Source organism: Euprymna scolopes, chromosome 41, assembly GCF_053919585.1.
Source record: "Euprymna scolopes isolate OS-2025 chromosome 41, ASM5391958v1, whole genome shotgun sequence".
Lineage (NCBI taxonomy): Eukaryota > Metazoa > Mollusca > Cephalopoda > Sepiida > Sepiolidae > Euprymna > Euprymna scolopes.
This window is the reverse complement of record NC_136522.1, coordinates 30,919,931-30,943,502: the sequence shown is the minus strand read 5'-3', so window position 1 is coordinate 30,943,502 and position 23,572 is coordinate 30,919,931. Positions and strand designations below refer to the sequence as shown.

Genomic DNA, 23,572 nt, shown 5'->3' with positions numbered 1-23,572 from the left:
GTGAGCAAACGAAACATTAAATATTTTTATGCCCAGAACTGAAGTTATAGTGTTATATATATATATATATATATATATATATATATATATATATATATATATATATATATATATATATATATATATACCCCTACTGCCTGGAATAATAAACTATTCCATGACGTCACATCCGGGTAAGAAGGACCGGTTTACCAGGGAGATTATGGTTGTCACCTACAAGTTCAGCAGTTGAGCAAAGCTATTGCTCAATTTACTTTTTTCATGTATTTTCGTTAATACATATTGATTTAAGTGGCACTGTGTTTTACCTTGTCAATTATTCAAAAACTAACACCACAACACTGGCGAACGAGGATTCAAACTTACATAAGCAACTAAAAAAACAACTTTGACGGCGAGAAAATTTGAATTTTACGCCAACAGAACTTGTCAGCGACTATTCAAAACAGCTTACGCTAGGACCCTTAAAGAAATAAAAAGAAACATTCAAGTAAGCTCTGACTTAAATACGAAAACAGTTTGGATTGAGTCGTAAGTAAACCCTATTTGTCTCTTTACGAAAAAAGCGGAAGAACTGTAAACCATACAGTTTTTTTAGTAATCTTTTTAATTTTTATTTAAGTTGTGCAAAAAGTATTTTTTTCTGAAAGAAAAAACTACTTCTATTATAAAGCGTTCTATAGTTTGAACCTTTTTTTACTTGTAGCAAAGGAAAAAGAAATAAGAAAAAAACGTTACGCTGTACTTTGTGGGGACAAGGACGAAAAAACATTAACTTAAATTATAAATATAACTGTCCACTTTTACGTAAAGTAGGCTTTTGGGCTTGAAAGAGAAAACACAACTGTCCTTTTTGAAGAACAAAAAACTGTCTATTTTTAAGAGTTGACCTAATTCTGCAAACGTGTATCACAGTTGATTGTTCATTAATTAATTCATTGCAAACAGAAAATTATCTTACTTTCGCGTCTATTGTTAGTAAATACTAGTGATGATTTCGAGTAGTTAAATTATCAGCGGAAGATTTCAAATGTTTGATTTTTGCACAGGGTCTCGTCCCAGCAAAAAACACAGATAAGACGATGCGTCCTCTCTAGACTCGAAAGTGAACAAGGGCTCACTCTCTAGAAGTTGGCCGAGGATTGCGAACGTGTAGTTAGTGTAAAGAACGACTCACAAAACATTGAGGAATCAGGCGTGTTATACGTGCGAAAGACTATTTTCAGACCAAAAAATACTCTCATGGGGGGAAACACAAACAAACTAGAAAAAAAACAGGCACAACGAAAGAGTGGTCATCCTATCTCCAAACCTGATTTGCTCACAAGGCTGTGCAATCCTTGCGGCGGACAACATTGGTTCGTTAGATGTTTTTACAAAAAAATATGCAATGAGTGTAGCAGGAAAAGCCACAAAGCGACGCATTGCAAAAGGGGCAAAAACAACAGGGTCGACAAACAAGATTCGATGGGGAAGCGGAGAAGAACCGACGAAATACATCACTGTCAACATCGTCAATAAGATAGTGGGGTTACAGTTGGACTCCAGCTCAGACCTGTCCATTATCAATCCACAGACATGCAAAAGATTGAAGAAACTAATCATGCGTAAGACAAATGAGCTCGAGCAGTGACAAGCGATAAAGTAAAATTTGAGGGAGAGCTGACACTCCCTGTGACATTAAATGCCGCCACCAAAAAGTGAAAGTTTATGTACATAAGACATCCGAAAACCTCTTCGGAACGGATTCGATGGAGCGATTTGAACTGTGGAACCAACCTGTGAACAGATTTTATCATAAGGAAGAAGACTCGTCTACGGGGGCCCAACGACTAAAGGATGTATAAAACGAAAAGTTTCCATAAGTTTTCTTAGCGGATCTCGGAAGATGTACCATGTGTCAGCTTAAAACTGAAGGGAACGCTTTACCCGTTTTCAAGAAGAAACGAAACGTCCCGTTTGTGGAAACTGAGAAAATCGATAATGAACTGGGTCGGCTATAAAAGGCCGAAATACTATCGAAAGTGAGCATCAGCTATTGGGCAGCCACTACTAAATATGTGACCAAAATGACCAATCAGAGTTATGTATGTGCAGATTTTTCCACGGGTCTGAATCTAAAAAACCAAACACTCATGCATCTAGATCGCTACTACCAGCCGAGAGAAAGTAGTCGCAGATCGAAAAGAAGGCACTAAGTATCATATTCGCCATAACGAAATTTCATAGATACTTTCATGACAGAAATTTTACGTTGCAAACGGACCAGAAGCCGTTACTTACCATCTTCTGATCAAAAAAAGGCTTCCCGACATATATTGCCAATAGACTGCTGAGAGGGGGGACAATCTTATTGAATTATAATTTTACACTGTAGTGCTTGTCATCAAAACATAGTAGCCATACTTATAGCCTGTCTAGACTGATACCTATGGAAAGGGAATCTTTTGAGGAGTCCATCATTACTGCTCTTCGTACTGACTGCGAAATAAAAACAATGATAGGCAACACGATTAGAGCTTCTGGTATCCCTATCTAAAATTAAAAGAGAAGCAGATAAGGACGACTTTATCTGCAACATCAAAAACAAGATCGCCATGAAGAACCACAATATTCTTGAAGTATTCTGACTTTGCAACGAGGTCTTACTATTTGGCGAAAAAGTGTTGAATCCAAAACAAATCCAGAAACAAATTTACAGGATTTTCACTCAGGACACACTGGAAAAAACCCGAATGAAGAGCTTAATGAGAGGTTACGTCTAATGGTCTAACATGAACAAAGACATCATGGAGATGAAAGACTTTGCACAGTTTGCGTCCTCGCTTCAAAAGTACCGGCCATTATATTCAAACCCTGGTTGAAGACTGACCAACCGTGGTCTAGAACTGATATCGACTTTGCAGTTCTGTTCGGCGACCACTATTACTTAATCCTAGTCGATAACTACGCCAAGTGGCCTGAAGTATTAAGGTGAAAAGATCGACAAGTAGGACAACAATAAATTTCCTACATGAACTGTTTTGAAAACGTTTTGTGACCACTCTAAAAAAAAAGAACTCGAGAAGGCTCAAGACACCGTAACAGATGAAGCCCTATAACAATTGCTACACGTGTATAGGATTACACCTTATCCTAATAACCCAACAGCGGCCTCTCCGGGGATCACTATGTTTGCACGGAATGTGAGATCTGTTTTGACAAACTCTTGCCAAAACAGTCAAGTCTACTGTGGGGAAAATGGCTTACCGTACAAACGTCCTCGTGTCTGTCTGTCCTATGAGTCGCTCGCGTCGAAAAAGAAAGAAAGAGTCCATCATAACGCCCGTGACGTTTTGTAGTGAACGAAGTTTCGCAAGATCACGTGCGCGTGCCTTATAAAAACAGGTTACTTGTCGGTAGGAAAGGAGAGAGAAATCATTTGACGTTTGATAAGCGGTAAAATCAGTTGGGAGAATTTGTGTGAGCAATCATTTTTGCCTGTTGATCGACTGCAATGACCACTTGTGTACCCAGTAAACGTTTCATGTCAGGAGAGAGAGTTTTCTTCAAAAGTTAAAAAATACCAACTCATTCTGGGATGTGGGTAAATATTAAAAGAGTCGGTGATATGGTATATATCGTACAAGAACCGAAACATACCCATAAACGTCACCAAAATCAATAAGGATGTCGCACAGATGACACTAGCGATAAACCACTGTTGGAGGAAGAACAGATCGACGCTATTTTCGAGACATTTGATCGCGAACATCCCCAAACAATACCCGAACAACGACGTCGGTTCGGAAAAGAAAGGTCACCGATCCACTAATGATCAATCCTAAACCAAAGGAGAATTAATAGCTTTTACGAACAAAAATCTTTGGACGGAGGGGAGTGTTAGAGACGTATTGTCTAAAATTATGAACTATTTCATAACGTCACTTCCGTCTATGACGTCACTTCCGGGTAACGGGAACCGGTTTCCCAAGTCAGAGACATATAGGCACATGATAAACGAACGGAAATAATAACTGTTATTTTACTCCAATAAAAATACTAACAAAATAAATAGCAATTTTTTTGTTTCAACTTATTTTTGAACGCCAAAAATTATTTACGAATTTCGCCGTGATGACACACGTCATTTCATTTACATGTTACAAACTTTAAACCTTTTTCGCTGCCTAAATATACTTTTTCCGCCATGTGTGCAACATAAAAAATGTATTCAGCTTTTAAATTTCGTATGGAAGAATGAGTGACCACAAGCCCACCGCAAACGACAGATAGCAACTGTCACACTGTTTTAATTCCAATTTTCGACATGAGAAAGCAAGTATTGTGGGGTACAAATCACCCCTATTTGAGAACTAAGTGGAATCAACCAGTCCAATGACTACCTCTGGTTTCAAAGACTAAATGGAGACATTCATACCATGTTTAACCGCATGCTACGAATACGTTCCTCTCATACCACTTTACTGACTCCTGTGTTCTTTATGATAAATACATATTATTGAAGAGGAATAATAAAACGGTTAGACAAGTGTACATACCTCGCTTGCTTCAATCTTCATACTCCATAGTAAAAAATAACAATTTTCTGAAATTTATGAATTTCTCAACATCATGACACATGTGACATGTTGCTCCGGAGTCAACAATCCAGTTGCTCCTTTTATCCTTGGATAATAACGCATGATGTGTGAGGAGTCCAACAACGCAATCACTAGAGTCACTTGATTCACCCTGTGTTTTCTTAGTGAAAAAAAAAACTTTCTTTTTCCGAGGGTTCGACTTGAAATTGCCGTTAGTATTAAGTAAGTGACAGTCACGTTTAATGTGCCCGTTATTCCCACAGTGATAACACTTTGACCACCGTTTGTTGACGTGGTGTTTAGACGCCATGACTTTCAATTCGGTATCATTTAGTTCCCTTTCTTTAATCTTGGTTTTCTTATGCAGCAATCATTCAGTGACTAACACCCATTTAGGAACGTCCTGGCTTGCTTCGAGTGCTGTTGCCAACATATTATAAGAGTCTGGGAGAGTAGCCAGAAGATGAACAACTCTATCCTACTCATCAATTGAATCGCCAGTGACTGCTAATTCATCAAATATTTCCATCATAGTTTTAATGTGTTAATGTACGGAATCGCCGTCTTTTAATGTAAGAGAATATAATTTTCTCCTCAATGCTAACTTGTTCATCCACATCTTCTTTTGAAACTGATTAGCCAATTTCTTTCACACTACTGCGGGATCGGTAGGGTCTCCAAGTAAATATAAAACTGAAGTTTCCACCAATAGCACAATCGTCGCTAATGCACAGTCCCTTCTTGATAAATATTTTACGTGCGATGCAGAATCTGTTCGTTTATTGGGAACGATTTCCGTTTCATTAACAATGTTCCATAAATCATCCTTAATTAAAGCCATTTTACATTGAACCTTCCAGGTATTATAATTTGTACCATTCAGTGGCACCAAGTTACTAAGTTTTGCTTCCATCGCCATTGTACATTTAAAAGCAATACAAAACTTTCACTAAAACAAAATTCTGTATGACTGAAAACCCCCAAAAAACCCTCACACGTGTTCTATTATCTTCAAGACGTAGCTGGGCCCATAAGCAATGAAGAGAATTTTCAAACGGTTAGACACTTGTACATACCTTGCTTGCTTCAATCTTTATACCCCATAGTAAAAAATAACCAGAACCATGGATTGTTAGCTTAGAGTAAAATCCGAACGAGACGTATGACCTTCACCGAGGTGAACGATTTATATGACCTTCACCGAGGTGCGCGACTTGACACACAAAAATAAACCGCCTCTTAATCACCTGATAACGCACGCGTCACTGTAACGTCCAATGACAACAACAACAACAACAACAACAACAACCTTCTCACTCGACCTGCCTTTATACCACTATCTCAATCCCTTCTCTTGCGCATGCGCCTGTAGATTCCTGACAACCTCGAGACTTCCGCTTATAAAAACCTAAGTTTTGTTGTCGCGCATGCCTATACAAGGCACAAACACGAGGGCGTTTGTTGTGTTGGTAAGTACTACAAGACGTTCCCTTTTATTTACATTGGAAGAAAAGAAAGGTACAAAGGGAGATAACTCTTTTAGACTGTCTGACATTGATATTTTTAACACTCCTCCTCAATTGCTGACAGTCTAAATTTCCAGTTCTTTAAGACCTAACAGTTCCCTGAGTTTCACAAACTGTGTGCTCACAAGTCCTTTTGTTAATATGTCTGCTATCATGTCGTTACTCTGACAGTACTCCAGTTTAACTGTGTTCTTTTCCACCTGCTCTCGAATTTAATGCCAATATGTTTGGCCCTTCCATGATGCTGTTTCTTTGTCATACATATTGTTGAATGATTATCCTCGTAGATAAGTGTTGGTCTAATTGAAGTTCTTAATAAAGCATCTTGAAGGTGCTGCATCCAAACAGCCTCTTGTGCCGCATTTGCTAATGCCATGTATTCAGCTTCATCTGTTGACAATGCAACACAAGTTTGCCTTTTACTTCTCCAGCTGACAGCAGCCCCACTTAATCTAAATAAATAACTAGATGTTGATCTGCAATCATCTAAATCACCATCCCAGTCTGCATCTGAGTATCCCTGGAGATTGTTAGCTTTCTCCTTGTCATACAATAAACCGCATCCTCGTGTACCATTTAAGTAACGAAAGATATGCTTTACAGACTTCCAGTGTTCCATTGTAGGCTAAGAGGAGAATATTGCAACAATTCCGACAGCATAGGCAATATCAGGTCGTGTCCTTGTTGACAGATACAGCAGACTTCCAACTGCTAATTGATATAATTCTTTGTGACCAGCTTACTTATTTCAGTTGCCTTCATTAATTTTGCCCCAGCATCAGTTGGAGTTGATACAGGTTTTGAATTTTCCATCTGGAATTTTTTCATGACTTTTACTGTATATACTGGTTGCCCAATCCATATTTTCCCTGATTGAGGATAAACAATCTTAGCACCCAAAAAATGACGCAGTTTTCCCATATCCTTGATTTTGAAAATTTTCGATATAGTTTTCACAAAATCTTGAATACGAGTTGAGGATTTGCTTGCCACAATGATATCATCAACATAAACAGAAACGATAAAGATTTCTCCCCCTGAAGATTGTATGTAAATACAGGGATCATCCACCAACTGCTCGAAGTTCATCTTTTTCAACTGAAAATCCAATGTTTCATTCCAACATTTTGGAGATTGCTTCAAGCCATAGATGCTTCGCTTCAGTTTACAGACAAGATGTTCTCTTCCTTCAACTTTAAAACCCTCAGGTTGCTTCATATAGATTTCTTCCTTAAGTTGACCATTTAGGAATGCAGTGGTTATGTCCAATTGATGTAGCTTCATGTCATGCTGTACTGCTAACGCAATAACAGTTCGCACAGATTCGAATCTGACGACTGGGCAAAAGGTCTCGTCATAATCAATTCTTCCACCTCCTGCAAATTGTCGTCGTCGTCGTCGTCGTCGTCGTCGTCATCATTATTATTCATAGCTGTCTTGATATTAAATTTCTACTGGAGATGGGTTTGCTATTTCCTTTTCCTCCTGTTCAGCTATTGAACCTGTTTCATTGAATATGATATCTCTACTATGGAATACTCTAGATTTTCTGGTATCATAGAGTCTGTACCCCTTTACGCCAATACCATAGCCAAGAAATATGCATTTCTTTGCTTTGGAATCCATTTAAAATTTTTCATCCTTTGGTACGTGGACAAAAGCATTACATCCAAAAATGCGTAAATGTTTCACATTAGGTTTGCGACCCTTCAATACTTCATATGGCGTCATACCCTGTACAGCAGTTGTTGGGCTCCGGTTTCGAATATATGAAGCCGTAGATAAGGCTTCTGCCCAAAATTTCTCAGACAGCTTCGACTCTGATAACATTGCTCGCAGTGTTTCCACTAATGTTCGATTCATTCTTTCGGCTACTCCATTTTGCTCTGGAGTTTTGGGAACAGTATATTTTATGTCGAATACCCTCCCTTTTCAAATAATTTTCAAATTCTCTTGAAGTGTATTCTCCACAATTGTCGGTGCGTAGGGTTTTTATATTATGCCCAGCTAATTTCTCCACCATGGCTTTCTATTTCAGGAACATTTTAAAGGCATCTCTCTTGTGCTTGAGCACGTATATCCAAACAAATCTTGATTTATCATCAATAAATGTTGTAATGTACGTAGGTACACATGGGACGATAACAGGGGAAACACCGGAAAAACGGGCGGTGCAAAACAGGAGACAGCATGTAGATACTTGCGGTCGGCTCTCGGCTGAATAAAGTCTTAAAACAAACTCGGCGTTTGCGGTCTCAGTGAGAAACACCACATGGTGACGAGGATGAGATCATTTCTCATAAAGGGGAAAGTTATTTAAACTTTTTCTCCGAAAAACATCGCGTTTAATAGAAATTAAATGGCGACATATTTCTACCTGCACACACGCATTTTAAAAACATGACGTCTTATGGTAAAATCGACGAATTCTCGCCGAGTGGAAGTGATTGGGACACATACTCAGAAAGATTGGAGTATTATTTCGAGGCTAACGGAATACAAGACCCAGGAAAGAAAAAGGCCGTCCTTCTTTCTGTTTGTGGTGGCGAAACATTTTCTCTGCTGAAGGAGCTCATTACGCCACACAGCTTAAGAGACAAAAGTTATGAGGAATTCTCGCTCTCATTAAAAGAGCACTGCAACCCAACACCGTCCGTAATTGTTGAGCGATTCAACTTTTACATGTGCCGCCAACAACCAGGTCAGTCCATTTCGGATTTTATTGCTCATTTAAAAAAAATTTTCTGAGTTTGGAAATACGATAGAAGAGATGTTGAGAGATTTGCTCGTCGTTGGATTGATGGATGACCGAATCCGTCGGCGACTGCTTTCCGAGAGGAAACTAACATTTCCTTATGCCCGACAGATAGCTCTTGCCATGGAAAGTGCAGACAGGAATGTTAGTGACATGGCAGCCTGTTCAACATCCAATGTTACAGTACAGACGAAAGTCAACCAGGTTGAACGGCCTACTCCACTACGGAGACAAAAACAAAGACCATGTTTCCGATGTAACGGAAAACATTACCCCGATTCTTGTCGTTTCAAAGAGGCAACGTGTAATTTCTGTCACAAAACCGGTCACATTTCGCCAGCCTGTTTCACCTGTGTCGTTTGCGTGACACTGCTGTCCGAACTTTCACTTTCTGGTTACCACTTGACGCGTCTTCTCTCCACTCCAAAACGAACTTCTGCAACTTTAGCTTTTCTCTCCCCGAATCCGACTTTTCTCTTCTACAAATACAACTTCTCTGCTCGCAATCTAACTTCAGAATCCCCTCCTTCCCCAAATCACTCCTCTTTTATCTCCAATCAGGGGCATCTCATTTGCATACCTCGTGGTCACCCTGTAGGCATATAAAGAAACAGGGCAGCCATTTTTGTTTCTTTCTTCTTCATTATGAACACGAGGTAAGCCACACAAAAACGCGGTCGGTCGTTCTTGTTTCTTTATTTACACCACACGCCCCCCCTGATCTTCGAGATCAATAGGATACTTCGTAATCCTCCATCCAAGCAGGCCGCCTCCTCTCACGTCGAGGCCTCTGGGGCACAACTTCTCGGGGGTTAACGTTTTCAGGTTCACTACAACGCGGGCCTAAGTCAGGTCGAGCAGCATCATTTGCTTCTCGGTGGCCCTCGATTTCCTCTTCTTCACTGCCCTCACTGCATACCGGCAATGTCACGCGACGCAGGTCTAAGATATGTCGGGGAACGCCATTCACCATCACATTGTTCTTCGACTGCAATCCTGTTACGACCCCTCTTTTCCAACGAGTGGTACACTGTGCATTGGGGGGTTTCACCCACACGTCTTCACCTACTTTGATAGTGGCTTCTTCACTCTCAATTCCTGCTGTTGTGTTGCACGGATGCCGCCACTTATATGTGAAAACAGCCCTATGAGGCACAGTTGTCTAATCTTGTTTGGTCTTCGGCGAGATGTTATACCAAAACACCGCCTCTATGGGTGATACGTTGCTTTTTTCCGCAGCGGCTTTAATGGTGCGATGATTCCTCTCCACTATTCCGTTGCCACTCAGCCGATACGCTGCTCTGAATAATTGCCTTACTCCCAACTTATCGCACACCCCTTTAAAGGCTTCTGATCGGAAAGCGGGGCCATTGAGTTCCTCAACTGGCCCTCTCTCCAAAAATATCTCCTCGATGACCCCTCCGATCGCCCATGCAGCTTCTGCCCTGATCTCTCTCCAGATGGCAAACCTTCCCGGTCCACAGTCGACCATCGACAGATACAATTTGTGGCGATAGTGTGTCACATCAATGGCCAATCGCTTCCAGTCCTCCGCAACGTGTAGCTCTCCTACTTCGTGTCTGGACGGTCCAGGGTCAATTGATTGGCACTCTCGACAGTTCTCCACCACCTCCCTAACCTCCTCCTCGGTGGTCTCCGGGTAAACCTCTCTGGCTAGGAATAACGTTCGTTCTCGACCAAAGTGGTGCATTTCGTGTGACTCTTTGACTTCTTCCCCTGCACAGCATACTGAGGAGACCTCCTTTCCCTCCTGCAGCCAGGCCTTCTTCACGCGTGTCATCGAATCCGCCTTGTTTTTTTCTAACGGGACCAACACAACAGATACTCTTAACTGGAATTCCGCTATCAGGTCGGTGAGCGCTCCGAGTCTGCGCTTGATCAGCATTTCCGCAGCACCCTTGGTCTTAACTCTCTTATCGCCAGTTACTGCCGACCGAATCCACGACGCTGCCGTTGCCGAATCGGTTTTGACTTCAATTATTTTCAATCCCCATTTCAGGGCCAGATTGATTCCTTTTATAGCGGCATCTAGTTCTGCTACGTTGATATGGGAGAAGTCATTGTTTTTTCTTAGCCACGCCGCATCCTCCACAGTTACACCTCCTATCTCTAGTACGACGCCCAACGCCAGGTTACTGGCATCGCACCAAACCACACCCGCGTCTTCGCCGCTGACATACCATTTCCCTTTCACTGGGTCCTCATTCCTCACTCTCGCAATGACTTCTTGCAGCATGTTCATGACCTCCTTCGTCACACAGCCCTCCCAGCCATCAGTGCCTGTTTGTCGTTTAATAAAGCTGCATGCTATCCTGAGCCAGCCAGCGATAGGATAGTGCCCGACCAGCCTCCCGCAGACTGAGAAGAGTTCTCGCCTCGTCAGTTCAGATCCGACTTCGGGTATTGCATTCCCTCGTTCGAAGACAAGGCTTTCTTTTCCATCTCGCCTTAGTTTCAACCCCAGCACCGCTCCTCCATCTAGGGCCTCCGCCGGTTTTGCAGTTAACCCATACTTCTCGACATGGCTTCTTACTTTCTCTGCTGTCATCTCTGCCTCCTCCACCAGGATGTCGTCAATGTACGAACTAGTGGCCTCTTCCACTGTACAGTCTTTGCTCAGCACTGTCTTCAGCACGGCAGTCATAATTTTGGGGGCTGAACTCAGCCCAAAGCCTAACCTCGTCAGACAATACACCCGTCCCTTGTACCGGACCAGTTGGTACTGCCAGAGTTTTTCATCTACATGGATCTGCAGATATGCCGATTTCAGATCGACAATCTTAGTGGCCCGCCCCATTCTTCTCCATTTCCTCATGACCTCCTCACATACGTCGATCCCCGTTCCAGTGTGGCAGGTTACGTGTCTGTTCAATTCCCTAAAATCCAGCACGGGCCTAATCTTGTTTTTGGTAGGCTGAACAACCGCCAGTAGTGGCAACACTCCTTTTTCTTCCCCTGTCCACGGTTTCAGAATTCCTTCTTTTATCCACCTCTCCACTTCTTCCTCGAATCCTTTTCTTATTTCTCCTCGCAGGGTGTTTTCGTAGCAGCCCACCTTATTCTGTAGTTCTGGGGGCCCGGAGATCCATTTCCATCCCACCGTCCACCTCACGCCATCAAACTTCGCCAGGAAATCTTTGTCCTCAATGCAGCAAACCTCCGGTTTTGGGGTTTTGACGGTTCTATCACCTTCCACTCCTGCCATCCCCACTGCGCCGAGACGTCCAAACGTCACTTGGCCCCCTCTTAACGTAGCACCCCCCAGTCGGTTAATTGCACTCATACCTATAATCACGTCGACACCACCGACCAGATGATTCAACACTAGGGCTTGCAGTCCAATGGGCACCCCTTGCACCATTACTTCCGCTGTCGTCTCTCCTAGGCATTTCACATCCCTGCCATCCACGGTCCTAATAATCCTGGTTCCACTCCATGACCTCGCGACATTCCTCGCTAACAACGTTGTAGTGCAGCCTGTGTCGACAAGGGCTATGGCTCTCTTCCCATTGACTACCACCGGTAACCCAGGCAATGTTCCATCATGCGCCATTTTACACATAAGGGGTAACCACTGGCGCAATAGCTCCCCTTCACTCGTTTCCCTGGTCCCGTGCAGCAACACAATAGCGGCTAATATGCCCCACTTGTCCACATCGGTAGCACGTGATCCCCGGTCTCGGCTCTTTGCAGTCCTTGATCAGATGAGGACCCTGGCACCGGAAACACTTGATGGCAGGTCTCCCCTCCTGTCGCGTCGCCGGCTGCCTCTCATTCAAGTGAGGCCTCATGCACATATTTCCACTCACAGCTGCAGCCACGATTGGGCTTTTAACATTTTTCACTAGGACTCTGGCGTGGACCAAGAGATCGTCCACTTCCATAGAATGGATACCCATGATTCTCTGCATGTTCGCAGAGATTTCCTCTGGGAAGCCGTTCACTAGGTACAGCTTTACCGTCATCTCCAGGCTCCTCTCCACGTAACCAGCCAACCCTGCCAGTCTTCTGATCTCTGCCGCAAAGACGTCAACGGACTCGCCGGTCCACCTCAAACTTGACAGCTTGCCAAGTGCTTCAAATGGACCCTCAGCGAAGGCCAATTTCAGCCTTTGCTCCACTAAGGCAAGGTCTTCCTTGTCTTCATCTCGCATCTGCTGGTAAATCGTGAGGGCTTCCCCCTCTAAGTATAGCGGCAGCAGGGTGACCACATCTTCTATCTTTTGCAGCTTCGCCACCATTTTTAATTTCTCCAGCCACTTAATCAGGTCACCCTCCCCAGTAAAGGGTCTCAACATCTGAGTGCTCAGTCTCCACTCAGCCATGTTAATTTGCTTGATGCGCCGAAATAGCTTGTCGTTTGCGTGACACTGCTGTCCGAACTTTCACTTTCTGGTTACCACTTGACGCGTCTTCTCTCCACTCCAAAACGAACTTCTGCAACTTTAGCTTTTCTCTCCCCGAATCCGACTTTTCTCTTCTACAAATACAACTTCTCTGCTCGCAATCTAACTTCAGAATGCCTTCCTTCCCCAAATCACTCCTATTTTATCTCCAATCAGGAGCATCTCATTTGCATACCTCGTGGTCACCCTGTAGGCATATAAAGAAACAGGGCAGCCATTTTTGTTTCTTTCTTCTTCATTATGAACACGAGGTAAGCCACACAAAAACGCGGTCGGTCGTTCTTGTTTCTTTATTTACACCACAATCTGGAAGTACAACGACGGAGCTGGAAATCGTAAAACCAACAAGGTCACCAGTGAAGAACCAGTAAACGAAGATACAGGCAGCGATTGCGCCTCGGTGCATAGGCTATTTAACCTGCCAGCAAATAGCAAAACCGAGCCCCTGATGGTGTTGGTGGGCATAAATGGTCGCAATGTTGAGATGGAGATCGACACCGGAGCTGCTGTTTCATTAATCAGCCGCAATGCATTTGAAAAACTATGGTGTGAACCTGATAAGCCGATACTTAAGCCTATATCACAGAAACTAGCAGCATACACGGGAGAAAGTATCACGCCATGTGGAAGGTGTCGAGTGTCGGTAGACTATGATGGCCCACAGTTTCGTCTGCCATTAGTGATTGTTCCTGGTTCTGGCCCTGCACTTCTTGGTAGAAACTGGTCACGAGTAGTGCAACTCAGCTGGAAACGCATCCATCAGCTGAAAACAGTAAATGCTACACCTGCAGTTGAAGACATTATTGCAAAATACCCCGATGTTTTCAAGGATGAATTGGGCACACTGAAGGGTTTCACAGCAAAACTTAGTGTTGACCCGAAAACAAAGCCCATATTCTGCAAGGCTCGACACGTGCCCTTTGCATTGCGTGAAAAGGTTGACAAGGAGCTGGACCGACTAGAGTCTCTGGGTATTATCGAACCAGTACAATACTCAGAATGGGCTGCCACTATAGTAGCAGTTGTCAAAACTGACCAAACAATACGGTTGTGTGGAGATAATAAAACTACAATAAACAAATGTTCAAATCTCGACCAGTACCCTATCCCCAGGATTGATGATTTGTATGCAAAATTGGTGCAGGGAAAGAAATTCACCAAGCTTGACTTGAGATCAGCGTTCCTGCAGGTTCTGTTAGAGGAAAACTCAAAGCAGTACCTTACAATCAATACACCACGGGGTGTCTACAGGTTCAACCGCCTCAGTTTTGGAGTAAAATCAGCTCCTGGTATCTATCAACGTTGTATGGACCATTTGTTGGCAAATGAACCACATGTCGTATGCTATCAGGACGACATACTAATTACAGGATAATCAGACGCGGAACACTTGAGCACCCTTGACCGAGTGTTAGGGAAACTCTCAGAATCTGGTCTCCGCGTTCTTCTGGACAAGTGTAAGTTCATGGCACCCTTCGTAACCTACTTAGGTCATTGGATTGACTCCGAAGGCCTTCACCCTACAGCAGAAAAGATCCGTGCCATCCTGGATGCACCAGCCCCACGCAATGTGACCGAACTTAAGGCTTTCTTGGGCTTATTCTAGTTCTACGCTAGGTACGTCCCCAACGTCGCAGATAAGTCGGGCCCCCTCTATTATCTACTGCAGAAAGGTGTCTCTTGGACGTGGGGCACCCACCAATTAACAGCTTTTCAGCGAGCCAAAGATGCATTGCAGACCACAAATGTCCTGGTTCATTATGACCCGAAGAAGGAACTGGTACTGACCTGTGACGCCAGTCAATATGGTGTCGGAGCTGTTTTGTCGCACATCTTTGCCGACGGTTCAGAGAAACCTGTTGCTTTTGCTTCGAGAATAATGTCACCGGCTGAAAAAAATTATAGTCAGTTGGACAAGGAGGGACTGAGTATTATCTTTGGGGTTCAAAAGTTTCATCACTACTTATTTGGACGTGCATTCCGTAGCATAAGCCACTTATCAGCCTCTTTAGCCCAACAAAGCCAACATTGGACACCCTGCCACCAAGAATAATACGTTGGTCACTGTTGATGAGTGCTTACGATTACACGATAGAATATAGGCCTGGTTCACACATCGTCACTGCCGACGCAATGAGTCGTCTCCCCCTGCAAAAGCGTTAGATGTCCCAACACCAGGCTGCATTATACATCTCATGGATCACCTGGACAATTCCACCGTTGACTCGACTGACATTTGTGCTCATACACGCAAAGACCCCATCCTCTCTAAGGTTGTTCAAGCCACACAACATGGAGGGTGCAATCTCCCACATGATGCTCCGTATTTACCATTTCACGCTCGTAAAAACGAACTAAGTGTTGAAAGGGGGTGCCTGCTGTGGGGTTAACGAGTGGTAATTCCCCACCATTTCAGACAGAGAGTGTTGGACGAGCTTCACCAATGCCACCCTGGCATAGTCAAGATTAAGGCCCTCGCCCGGACCTATGTATGGTGGCCTGGGATAGATGCTGACATCGAAAAAAAGGTGAACAACTGTTACCCTTGCCAGTGCTCCAGAAGCCTACCTGCTAAGGCACCACTACACCCCTGGGAATGGCCAGCTGAACCTTGGCAGCGGGTTCACGTTGATTATGCCGATTACAATGGCCAATACCTGCTTGTCATTACGGATGCACACTCAAAATGGGTTGATGTCTATACCACAAGTGCAGCTACTTCAGCCACTACAGTTGAAAGGTTGAGGCGCTGTTTTGCTACTCATGGTCTCCCGCACATTGTTGTCAGTGATAATGGTCCATGCTTCACCAGTTCAGAATTTGCAGAGTTCATGAAACGGAATGGTATCAGACACAAATTTGTCAGTCCACATCATCAGGCATCAAATGGTCTAGCCGAACGCTCAGTTGGGCTAGTTAAAAACGGTATTAAAAAAATTTCGGGAGGAACTCTGGAAACAAAGATATCCCGTTTTCTGCTGACATACCGGACAACGCCTCACACAACAACGGGATCTACCCTGGCAGAGTTGTTGATGAAGCGAAGATTGCGCACGCAAGGTTCACTAAAATTTATATCCTTGGTTGCATCATAGTCAAGGCAAGTTACGAGCTGGTTCTTTACTAGTTTTTGTAAACTATTTTTTTATTACATTTTCACCCCAAACAAGGCAAATTGCCACTTTTCTCCAAGGTGGCCATAACGTCTATGCCAAATCTCCTCTTTTGTGATACTACCTAAGCAGGAGTTCGCTGCATGAGTTGTTTCATTTACATCACTGCAGTTTAAATAAAAGATGCCTTCAATGTTTGAACCTGTAGCCACTATTTTTTGTCTGTTATCAGTATTTGACATACTAAGTCATCAAAAATACATGTTTCCCCCGATTTAATGGCTCTAGAAACACTTAATAAATTGTAAGACAATTTAGGAACATATAAAGTATCATATAACCTGCATTTTTGGCATTTCCCATCTGGTATATAATCACATTCAGTTCTATTGTTCCTGTTCCTAGTACCTCAACAGAAAATCCGTCACCAAGGGTAATTTCCTCTGTTACATCCAATTTTCTGAATTTTATGAATTTCTCAACATCATGACACATGTGACATGTTGCTCCGGAGTCAACAATCCAGTTGCTCCTTTTATCCTTGGATAATAACGCATGATGTGTGCGGAGTCCAACAACGCAATCACTAGAGTCACTTGATTCACCCTGTGTTTTCTTAGTGAAAAAAAAAACTTTCTTTTTCCGAGGGTTCGACTTGAAATTGCCGTTAGTATTAAGTAAGTGACAGTCACGTTTAATGTGCCCGTTATTCCCACAGTGATAACACTTTGGCCACTGTTTGTTGACGTGGTGTTTAGACGCCATGACTTTCAATTCGATATCATTTAGTTCCCTTTCTTTAATCTTGGTTTTCTCATGCAGCAATCATTCAGTGACTAACACCCATTTAGGAACGTCCTGGCTTGCTTCGAGTGCTGTTGCCAACATATTATAAGAGTCTGGGAGAGTAGCCAGAAAATGAACAACTCTATCCTCCTCATCAATTGAATCGCCAGTGACTGCTAATTCATCAAATATTTCCATCATAGTTTTAATGTGTTCATGTACGGAATCGCCGTCTTTTAATGTAAGAGAATATAATTTTCTCCTCAATGCTAACTTGTTCGTTCACATCTTCTTTTGAAACTGATTAGCCAATTTCTTTCACACTACTGCGGGATCGGTAGGGTCTCCAAGTAAATATAAAACTGAAGTTTCCACCGATTTCACAATCGTCGCTAATGCACGGTCCCTTCTTGATAAATATTTTACGTGCGATGCAGAATCTGTTCGTTTATTGGGAACGATTTCCGTTTCATTAACAATGTTCCATAAATCATCCTTAATTAAAGCCATTTTACATTGAACCTTCCAAGTATTATAATTTGTACCATTCAGTGGCACCAAGTTACTAAGATTTGTTTCCATCGCCATTGTACATTTAAAAGCAATACAAAACTTCCACTAAAACAAAATTCTATATGACTAAAAAAAACCCTTAACGTGTTCTCAGTGGCGTAGCTAGACCTTTTGCCGCCCGTGGCGGTAGTAAAATTCCCCCCCCCCGGCTTTTGGGTGCCCGGAAAATTCGACCATGGAAAATTCGTCTATGGAAAATTCGCCCATGGAAAATTTGTCCATTTTTTGCTAGGTAGGAAAACTGGTCCATCATTATTAAGTTAACATTTATTCTGTAGTTGCTTAATTTTCATACCTTGCTAAAATTTGTTCTACGGTATCTAATTTTCCTAAATTCAATTAAATTAAAATTAAAATATGAAAACTGATTTTTAATATTTTTTATTCATTTGAGATTTTATCAGTTTTCCTTTTGTTTTAAGTAGATGGTGGGGATTGCCGGGGTGATTTTGTCCGATCCCCCAGCTAACAATTGTAAAGTTTACAAGGAGTTATAAAAAGTATGCTACAAAAACAAACGTTTGATACTCTCAAAGTCTTAGCCTCATGAATTAGACAGTAATAAAATTAATGAATTTAAACTTTCGCATCTAATGTTATTTCCTCTTTGATGTCGGTGTATATACACCCAAATATCCAACTTTCTTTTCGCACCTATTCGATAAAAATTTATATGAAAGTTCCCCTTTAAGTATGAATTTGTTAGCATTTTTTTCGATTTTCCCCTTTTACCATCTCAAAATGCCGCCTCATGCCGCCCCAGTGCCGCCCCCACCGACGCTCAGAAAATAGGGATACATTTTTTCTGATTCCGATACCCACCAAAATTCGAATTTTTTACAACCTGTTTGGTATAAAATTTCTTATTTTTTGTTAGCTTTTGTTTATTTTTATTTATTTTTCTACTTTCTATTTTTACCCTCTCAAAATGCCGCCCCCTCAGGTGTGCCCCCCCAGCTACGCCAGTGTGTGTTCTATTATCTTCAAGACGTAGCTGGGCCCATAAGCAATAAAGAGAAATTATCAAACGGTTAGACACTTGTGCATACCTCGCTTGCTTCAATCTTTATACCCCATAGTAAAAAATAACCAGAACCATGGATTGTTAGCTTAGAGTAAAATCCGAACGAGACGTTCTCTTTTATTTACATTGAAAGAAAAGAAAGGTACAAAGGGAGATAATCCCTACATAATTTTCTTGGAACAAGAGCAGATGACTCTTTTAGACTGTCTGACTGATATTTTTAACAATGATATTTTATACACTTTACACTACTGGTTTCTTTCATTTGTAACCTCTAGCACGGATCTACCACAACTGGCTGACGAGGACGGTTCAAGAATTTCCCAGATCAATCTATAATAATTGCTAATTACCGAATGACGAATATTCGGAAAACAAATTCACACTAAATAAATTGGAAGGCAGCATTTGACGACCAAAAGATTCAAGAAAAGAGAACACAGGCAGATATTCGAAATAATGTTTTCCTACACTTGAGGGAAATTCGAAAGTTCAAAAGTTCAGTAAAGAACGGGGGGAAAAAACATTTATCTACGCTGGGGGAAAAAACAACATTCGAGCGTAAAAATCCACAAGCAGGGTATGAATAAGGCTGCGAAAAGGGACAACAATTTTTGCCGAAAAAAAGATTTTACAAAGACATCGTCAAAAAGCCTTATCTTCCTTTTAAAATAGCTCTTAAAAGCGTAAACTACAAGTTGAAACAGAACTAAATACAATTGCGAGACCAAGGCAGTAAGTACAAAAAAAACAACATTTTTCCATCCATATGAAAAAGTAATGTTGAAAAATAACATTGTCGTTCTAAAAAGCATGTCTTGCTAATACGTCCTATGGTTAACGTTGAAAAACAACTCTTGCAAAAGTAAATGATAGTATATTTTATTTTATTGGCTAAAGCGAGTATTCACACACACACATCACACACACACACACACACACACACAAAGACGTCGGATTTTAATCCGATTAAAATAAACTTTTCACTGGTTGACGGACTGCACGTCGGAGAAGAAAAAAAACGATTTTGCTAAGCACGACAAACAAAGTGTTAACGAAAAAAGGACATTCTTTTTCGCACAGTTTCACACAACCTTGCGTGTTGTGTGGTATAGGAGGAAATACGGGAAGTTGATGGCCATCGTCCCATAGGGTAGAATTAGCTGCAAAGTTCTTGGCCAATAGTTTGGCCTTGTTTGATGCTGACGAGATGACCTCTGGTCCATTGATAATGGTTGGGGTAGAACGCACGCTTCTGTTCAGGATCCTATTTGTTATTTGCCAAAACTGGTGGGAACCAAGCCACTGCTTAGCTACTTTGGATTTAACGGACTGAGCATATAGCTGTCTTGCATATTTTATTACTCTTTTACAGTGATTGCTGGTGGTCCTGAAAGCAGCTTTAGTCTCAGTGCATCTATTATGTTGAAAAAAATGATTTCCGTGCGCGATGGCAGCAGCACATTCTGGGGAAAACCATGGCTGGCTGTTAGGTTTTTGTTGGAAATTTTGGATTGTATGAATCGGTCTATGCCTACAATTAACCATTCCACTAGGTCTGACACTACAGAGGGCACATCCTTTTTAAACATGAAATGCAGAGGTAGATATGAATGTACAGAAGCTATCCCAGTCAGCTATACTGTATTGGTATACAGTACGGTGGAGAGGTACGTCTGAAGACTTAATACATTTCATTTTTATCTTAACTGATACAACGGAGTAGCCGGATGATCCCAGAGGAGATAGAACGGAACATGAACATGGTTCAGGGGAAGTTGAGAGAAAAAGGTCTAGAAGGCTTGCATACTGACCAGTAGTATCGGGCACATGGGTGGGCTCGCAAACAATCTGAGTGAGGTCATAGGCAATGGTAAAATCATGACAAAACCTCCCCTCATCATCTGCCTTATTTGAGTTGGTCAGCCATTCCACGTTATGGACATTGAAGTCACCGCAAATGTGAATGTTAGCCGAGGGATGAGCAGACAGAATATGGTCAATTTTCTCAGATATACTCTTAAAGATAGTAACTCCGTTGTTGTGGGGGCGATAGAGGGCAAATATAAATGCGGTGGTGTAAGCAAATGCAATCCAGAAGCACATATAAGGTAAATTAAGGGTTTCTCTGGAGATATCTCTGCGACACATATTCCATGTCCATGGCAATCTTGGGGGTCAGATTTAGATGTTAAGTTAGAGTATTCTTTTAATTATGAACTCATCTAGGGAAATGGTCGGCCCTATTCCAGTTTCGCTTAGAAAGACTATGTCCGGTTTTGTCTCCTGTAATTGGGTTTCAACCTCTGGAAGGTTGGAATGTAGACCCCTGATGTTGGAGAAGGAGACATAGTAGTAAGGGGTCTATGTTGAAGGATGGGGTTCTAGGTTTATTCCTGTTTTTTTTCTGGAGATATTTCATGTTGAGGTTTTGAGATTTGTGGAACAGGTCGGCATACTTGGTTAGAGCAGGATGGAAAGGGAAAGTAAGAGAGAAAAACAGGAAATTTTTTGTAGCACATGATAAGGTAAAACCGTAACAATTACCCACTATTATGGCATCGAGATGTCCCACCAGAGACTATTGCATGGTCCAGAATCCATTCACCAAAGCAGCCCCAGTACTTTGCACCTGCTGATAGGACAGCCTCCTTAGTGGTTAATCCAAGGTTCGGGTCCCTGACTATCAAGCGGATAACGTCAGCCCAAATGGAATGTTTATCTCCAGCACCCTTACTGGTGACATGACCACAAGGATAGACATAGAAACAGAAACATTTCCGACATCTCAGACTACTGTTACGAAGTACTACCGATCTGGAAAGCAGCTTTTTCTTCACCCTTTGTCAGAAAAATCACTCAATAGGAATGAGGACTGAGGGATAAAAAAGGAGAAGCGGAGTTACTGGAGCTGCCGATAACACATCCACTGTGCATTATCTACTCTCCATTAATAAAATAGGTAAGAGGGACTTATAAATATCTATTTCATAAGTCCATTGCTCCATTACCAATTTAGGACGATGTTTGAAGATCTCCCCTCCCATATTAATGCGTGGATGTTTTTGGCTTTATCTACTTCGAGTTAGAATGTTTAAGCTTTACCTTATAATTAAAATCTTGTGAAGTCGGGTTATTTTGTATTAATTTAGATTTGAGGACCTCATTAAAGACTGGTTTAGAGTAATACTAGGCATATTTGACCAAAAAGATTTAAGAACAAAAAAAGAAAAAAAAAAAAAACAAAAAAAAAAAAAGAAAAAGCAAAACAACAAGATACGTAAAGTTAAGATGTTTCGAGTTTAAGTCAAAGCTGCAATAAGAAAAAAACATATATATATATTTGCAATACACAAATGTTAGCGGTATTAAGACAAAATAGATTTCAAAACTTATAGATAGAAAAATTGATTAACTTAGCTTTGGGTCTGGAGAGTCTGACCTGTCCTTCTTGAGGTCATATCGAAAAAGAAGGAAAAACTAGCAGACCTAACTGATTTTATTCTGAGTACTTAAAGGATATGGTGGAGGTTGGTGGGGGGGATTACTGCTTTCATTTTTTTAATTAAAAAAAATTTTTTTTGTTATTTTGTTATTGAAAATTTTCTTTTGTTATTTTGTTATTGAAAATGTTATAATCGGCTCAAATTTTTTTTGAATTAATGGATGAACTTTTGTAGAGGTTCTATTGACTATAATTGTAATTATCGATACATATGATATATGATAAGACTAAAAAGGGTAATATGTACTAGTTATGTGTAGAACGTTCCAACTTACCATAACAATCGTCAAATTTTTGAGTTCCGACTTCTTGGGTTGTTTTAGTGTTTGGGCATTGCTCACAACTTGCTTGACCGCTCTTGCTCTGGTAATGTCCGACAGGGCAGTAGGAACAATTAAGTGTTCTTTCATTGTAGTAAGTACCAGGACCACATTGTACTGAAAAGAAAGTAGAAAAACCAAAGGTCAGAAGAATTAACGTTCTAAAAAAAAACAAAATGATTCTAATTTACCAACAAATCATCTTTTATGTTTTACACTTATAATCGGTCGACGACTTACAGTAGTGAGGTTCGCCGGTATATGAGTTCGTTTTAGGCGTTTCCGATCACAGAACGCCCAAGAAAGTTTAACAGCTATTCTGGTCACCCAAAACAGTTCTCCTAACACGATAGCTTCGCCTTAATTGTCTACATGGAGACAAAGGTGGTTGGTCACTTCAGGTTTCTTCACTCTCTTTCTCGGGAGTCCATGGGTAACGTAATCGATCACTTCAAAAAATACCATTTTCATGCATTGTAAACCTTTATAGTGGTGGCACAATCACCATGTCACAAATAAGTGAGTTCGTCCTTCTTGTTTTAATGTGGTTACCATAAGCCTACTTATACGGTAGTAGAGGGAGGGATTCTGTCAGCGATAGCGTCAATACTATGAATTGTTTCTAGCAGCACATAGACATAGACACTGAGGCAACATTGTGCTTAGATTATTTTTACATTTATTAGACACTAGCGAGGGGTACCCGGCGTTGACCAGTTGTTTGGAGGTGTGTGTGGGGGGGTTAAAAAAAGTAAGTATGAGGATCGAACCCGAACCGTTGAGGCAAAATTGTGAAAAAAAAAGAAAAAAAAGTGCAACGTTAACCATTGCCCCACCGCGACATGCTTACGGAAACACGTTTGAATTTATTTAATTACTTAATGAGTTAATGAGGTCAAGTTTGAATGCGAGATTTCATTTACTGCTGAACTCTTTTTTCCCCCCAAGATGTTATAGGAA

The 23,572-nt window shown here is 41.6% G+C and overlaps 1 protein-coding gene across 1 annotated transcript in view; it reads right to left on the bottom strand.

Moving 5' to 3' along the window:
* The window catches only part of LOC145266648 (uncharacterized), a 38,422-nt gene that overhangs the window by 2,115 nt on the left and 12,735 nt on the right, over positions 1-23,572 (bottom strand). Inside the window, exon 5 of the mRNA XM_080122574.1 lies at positions 22,568-22,729. Coding sequence (XP_079978700.1) covers positions 22,568-22,729 — 162 coding nt within the window. The remainder of the gene's footprint in view (positions 1-22,567; positions 22,730-23,572) is intronic.